The 6,000-nt window shown below is 36.1% G+C and overlaps 1 protein-coding gene across 6 annotated transcripts in view; it reads left to right on the forward strand.

The window, feature by feature from the left end:
* The window catches only part of PCDH7 (protocadherin 7), a 291,240-nt gene extending 285,507 nt beyond the window's left edge, over window positions 1-5,733 (forward strand). For all 6 annotated transcript variants that reach the window (XM_064449263.1, XM_064449264.1, XM_064449265.1 and 3 more), the window contains one exon: window positions 1,362-5,733. In XM_064449263.1, coding sequence (XP_064305333.1) covers window positions 1,362-1,741 — 380 coding nt within the window. In that variant the 3' untranslated portion in view covers window positions 1,742-5,733. The remainder of the gene's footprint in view (window positions 1-1,361) is intronic.
* The last annotated feature ends 267 nt before the right edge of the window (window positions 5,734-6,000 follow it).

Here is a 6,000-nt window from a genome sequence, read left to right on the forward strand (position 1 = left end):
GCAGCCAAAATCAAAGAAAAAAACAGGCAAAAGAGATGTAACAAAACGGAGGCTGAATAGGTCTTAGAAAAATATTTTATAAGGCATAGCTTATTACTGGTCAAATTACTGTTTACATGAATTTGGGTGTTGTAGTGGGAAGGTAGAAAGTTGCCACAGCCCATTTGAAGTACCTGACTGTGTTTCCATGTTGAAGATTCTTGCTCCTTTTTAAGATAATTGATTTTTTATAAAAGCAAACTAAAAGTTTCATAACATAAGTCACATCATATGAAAGTCATATTGAATAAACTGGAAAACTTAATTTACTTGTTGATTTTTGTTCTTTGTCAACTTTCTTTGAATATCATGTTGTTACCTTATAGGCAGCTCCAGTTATTTCTTGTAGACCATAAAGTTCAGTATAACTGAATAAAAGCAAAGTTTCAGAACTTTATGCAGTGCTTAAAACAGTTGAGGTAGCTTTTTAATTCAGTTGTAATGCAAGTATCATAATAAAAATATTAAAAACTACCTGTGTTCTTTATCAGGTAGGAGTCAAACCTGCAGTCCCCTGAACTTTGCTGGTTTTCAGTGAAAGCTTTTACAAGTACAGTAGCTAGAAAGCTTAGACACAGTGATCTGGAGCAGGACACCTTCTAACACAGCAAGTCACATATAAAACATTAGCGCATCTATTCAGGCAGCATTTAGATTCTCCCTGTCCCTCCACATGCACGCACGGAACAGCTTATCCATAAACGTTAGATTAAGTTTATAACCAATAGCAGGGGGTTTGTATGCTCCTACTAATCATTGATTGTATGATTCATGTAACATACTTTGTACTAGCAATGGATGCCCGATCCTCAGAAATACAAGCAAAGTTTTACATTATGTGCAAATTGAGTCCCATTGTCAATAACAGAGCTGCTCACTTGCAGGGCGTTAAGCATGTTCATAACTATTTGCAGGGTGCAGGGCCTCAGGTTCCTTTCACATAAATTCAAAGCATTCTTTACAAAAAATTCAAAGAAAGGTATTTTTAATAATTTAAAGAAAATTGGCAGTATGGAATTAAGTGCTTGGTTGGCTCCTTCAGACATCAAAATTCATTCAATACCTAATGCCAAATGCTTTTGAGATTGGTTTACAAGCACAGCAAGCGGCTTAATAGTCTTATTTGAGGTTGAGGATAACTGTACAGATATGCTTGTTGCCTATGGGCACGTGCAACGTAAAAAAACGATTACTGAGGAACTTACTGCAACATTCTTACCAAGACCTTTAAAAATACCTTTTGTGAATTTAAGAATTCTCAGTTTCACTGGAAGTCATTGCAATATTATTCATTTGTAAAGATAACTCTATTTTACTTTCAGATTCAAGGCCTCTACCAGATGTAGCCCTGACAGGGAAGTGTACCCGAGAGTGTGATGAATATGGCCACTCGGACTCCTGCTGGATGCCAGTTCGCACTTCTCCTGAAAGAAAGCAGAAGAGCCAGCCAAAACTCTCCACTTTCATGCCTGTCGATGAACGGGGCAGTCAGGAAAAGCTGGCCAATGGAGAAGCCTCCCTCATGGGTGATCGCAACAGAAACCTCCTTAACAAAAAGTTGACCTCATCCTATGAGACCTTCAGCGCAGCTAGTTTCAGCAAAAATGAAGAAGGCAATCCAGAGGATATCCCCCTTACACAGACAGGGGAATACAAGCCATCTCCTGTCAATACCCTAACTAGAAGAGAAGTTTACCTGTAGGCTAAAAAGCAGCAGCAAAGTTCTTTCATATTATAGGAAAGAAAAGGGGCAAAAGTCTTAAAATCAAAACAATTTTAACAAAAAATAAGAAACAAAAAAAAAGGGGGCCACCAAAGAGACGAAAGATCTGCCTGCCACTTCTGCCTCCATAGCAGGCATTTAATTATACTGTCTGCCTGACTATACTGTACAATGTAGAAAACACTGTTGTTACTTGCATGTCTAAGTCCCCCTCACTGATTTTTATTTTCCTAAATCTATGGTTGCAAATTCCTCCCATAGTAACAAGCTTGATGAAAAAGAACACAACACACTGTTGTTTCCTCCCTGCAGAAGCATGAGTTAAGCCACTCATTTTGTTTGTCATCTGGCTTGTTGAGGATAACAGGTCAGGGAAATTGTATTCAAAACATATCATCTGAATATTGCTGATCCCCACCAGGGACAATCCTTCAGAAACCATACAGATATAGAGATAAATATAAAGGAATAATCATTAATAGGCACTTTGTGAAGACCACAGCTTTAATATTCTCACCTCTCATCTGAGGCTGGAAGCAAGAGAAATATGTTCAGCCTGAGACTGCAGTCAAAAACGTGGCATACTTTCCTGTGAGTCATGAACTCTGGTTCTGTTTTATCCATAGAACAAACATGTTCTTGCTGTGTCTGTTTCTCTCCTCCTCTCTCGTTCTCTGTAATGACTACGTCAACGTAAACACAATTAGTAACACATATACCGTAGGATAGTAATGATAAACTGTTGAAATCATTATTTTGGGCAAGACTAACATCTAGCTGGGAAGATCGTAATAACAAAAAGGCCAAAGATCACACAATGGATCAGGGGAACTGCTAAGTATTGGGGCTTGGCTTAGAAAACTAATATATTCACAAATACACACATGTACTCATAATACACCTTCAGTTACATTTTGCACAGCAGCACAGTTCACAAGCCCAGATGACATTTTTTTTTTTTTCCAGTGTGGTTCAGTTGAATGCCCAAAGGAACTGATGTGGGTTTTTTTGTAATGACATGATATGTTGCAGCGGATGCTGCATGTGATATGCTGCATATGCCAGCTCCAGGGAATATTTAAGATCAAAATTAAAAACTAATAGTAGTAAAGAAGGCTGTGTTAATGAGAATGCTTGGCAGGATGGAAAGGGTGGACAATGGGATGATGCAGTGACAAGAGAATATTACAAGTCAAAAACAAAAATCTTCTTTTCAGAGTGCAAGGAATGATTGCTAAGTCTTTTGTCATCAGTGTTGCAGATTACCAATTGCTTCAATTATGTCAAAGATATAATGAAGGTCTTCTTGAAACACAAGTGCATTAAAACCAAGAAAAGTGCAATACTAAATGATGTCAAGACTCAGAACATTTAGGCTAGGGAGAAAATGGTCTGATGAACAGTTGTATGATACTCACTTAGCAGGTCAAGACGAGTCAAAAGGAGTCCAAGATGCCGTGATATGCAAAAGCTGTGGGCCGTAACGATTCTCGTGGTGAGCGCTTCTTGAAAGAAAGAGGAAATGAAACAGATTTTTGTGCAATAAAAGCAACAAAATGTGCACAACTTCAGCTAGTTGCTTTGTAGCTGATGCTGTAGTAATAATGACAGACTGAGCTCAGACATTCAGATGACAGCGACAATCGATCAACAGAGCAAGGACAGCTCGAGGAGGGGGAAAGCATTCAAATCCCTGGCTGTTTAACCTGGCATTAAGGCATGGCTAGATGGCTCTCTAGTATACTGTAGTCACAATGTAGTTTTGGGTAGTTTCTTGCTTTGAAGAATTGCATAGAAATAACCTTAAACAGCCTAAAGTAGAGGTTGGTAGATCAGTACCACTCATCACATTTATCTTTTTGAATTCATTTCATATAGTGGGAAGTGCCATTATTGGCCATTTTGTTCTCCTCGCTCAAGTTTACTTTCTTCAAGTAACATTAGTTTGTGTATAGCAGTTATGATGAATGGGCACATTTTAGAAAGAAAATATTAAAATCAAAGATGAATAATGATTGAACATTTTAATGTTTAATTATTTAAGTAATATGGACAGATGCAAACTAGTACTTTGTTATGAGACTGCATACCGCAGTTACTGCTTTGTATAATCTGTAAGTACCTGTTTAAAAATGCTTCTAAAAATGCTTATGTAATGTATACACATTTTTCTTGCACGTTTCAACAGAATACACAATTGCATAACACAAATGATCAACAGAATTTCCTTTAATAATATTTTATTTAATATTACACACACAAAAAAAAAAAAAATATGTAGCTTGGTTCCATATATCCTTAGACCCTTTTTCTACAAGGCTAATAATACAGGTCATAGAAGACCTTCAGATTAAATGGATCAGCAGTCACTCACCAATCTTTGCACCACATAGAACAGTCATTAAATATTTTACTTGTGTGCATCTCCTTAGATCTAAAATGGGTGTGAAAGGATTTTTAAAAAGTTCTATCTACTGTAAGTATTCACAATAATTCTAATGGAACTAGCCACTGTTAATATGCTGATTACTCTTCTGACCTGGCATGACACACAAATATATTTTGGGTTTGTATCTTTCTTCTTTATTTGAAATAGGTTAATTCTGGTGCCACTCCATAAATAGAGTGCTTTTGTATAAAAAATAAACAAATAAAACTATAAAAAATAATTAGGGTGAATGCAAAATATGCAACTGTGCCTTTTATACCTATTATTATGGTAAAGTGGTAGTTGGGTTTGGACACTGAGGGATAAGGGGCTATTCCCAACTTTTTTGAACCTGTATATTTACCTGTGTTTATTTTCTGAGAAATTATAAATAATATATTTAAAAACAAGCCTTTTGCCAAACTCAGTTAATGGACCAGTCTTAAGCATTATTAACACAAGGCTGTGGTTTAAGTAGGTCTTGAGGATTTTTTTAATTACTATTTGTGTGGGGTTTGGGGTTGTTTTCATCTGTTTTTAATTCTGCTGCCTGGAAAACTATGATCAGTCTATATTGTAGTTATTTAGCAAGGTGTCACCGATTCATGTTGTCAGGAAAACTGACAATTAATATTTTTTTAATTGTTTTTAGCTGTCATCACATTTCAGTTGTACAGTATAGAAAACATCCTTTTATTTCCTTCCATGGGAAACTCAAATGAGCTTTGCATGTATTTTACATTAGGGCACCTTTATAGATTGATGCATTAATATATAACTTTATATGTATTAGAAAATTCAATAGCTTCGGTCTAAAATCTAATGCTCATTCTGGATCTCAGATCCACTATGTTTATTCAATATGGTTTCTGACTGGCCTGCTGCCTGAGTTTCAGGAAAAAAAAGTTAAACGTTATTTTTATGTGGGGGAAGAACTTAAATGGGGTTGAAATGATTGGCTGAAAGGCTACCCTAGGAAGTTGTCAAGCAGGAAAGCAAAGAATATGGATAAAGACCTTGCCCTAAATCCAGCCATCGCCAAGCACTTGTAAGGAACTTGAACAACGAAGTATTTTTCCTTTTGTTTCACTGGTGATAAATATACAGTGTTTCCTTAAAGAGTGAAGCAGATGACATAGCAATAGAAATGAAAGTCCATCAGTTAAGTTGTATTACCAACTGAAGAGCATAAACACAAGGAAGAAGACAACATTCACCAGCTACCTGGGGTATGCTTTCAGACAACTTTTTCCTAAATTTTAAAGCACTTGCATTCAGTGTGGTACGATCTGTTTGTAATATTAATCATTGACTATTGTTCTGCAACTTGGATGTTGATAGTGAAACAGAGAACAATTTATCATTGTTTATTATGAGTCACTATGCACGCAACTATGCTAAACATGGCAAAATGTATTAAACGCTAGTCCACCTCTATTTATGAAATATTTACATAATTTAATTTGCTTTTGTACAGTTTTATGTAAATAAATTGCTTGTCATTTTTGTCTCTGCAAATTAAAATATAACATGTTCAACTGGTTGCTCATTTGCCAGTGTACTTTCTCTGACAGGCTATTCCATTTTTACTGGATTAAACCACATGCTAGTTTGCATATTTAACCTATATTTTGCATGGCAAAGATGAAACTGCCTTTGTAACTGGCCACATCTTCAGCTGCTGATATAGCTGAGGTTGTACCTATCTAGAGAGTGAAATTCAGTAAAGGTTATTGTCACTCAGGACAGCATATAGCTGTTTTTGCAGTAGAAGTAAAGCACTTGTAATGATAGCAATTGTTTCCGATTA

Source organism: Phalacrocorax carbo, chromosome 4, assembly GCF_963921805.1.
Source record: "Phalacrocorax carbo chromosome 4, bPhaCar2.1, whole genome shotgun sequence".
NCBI lineage: Eukaryota > Metazoa > Chordata > Aves > Suliformes > Phalacrocoracidae > Phalacrocorax > Phalacrocorax carbo.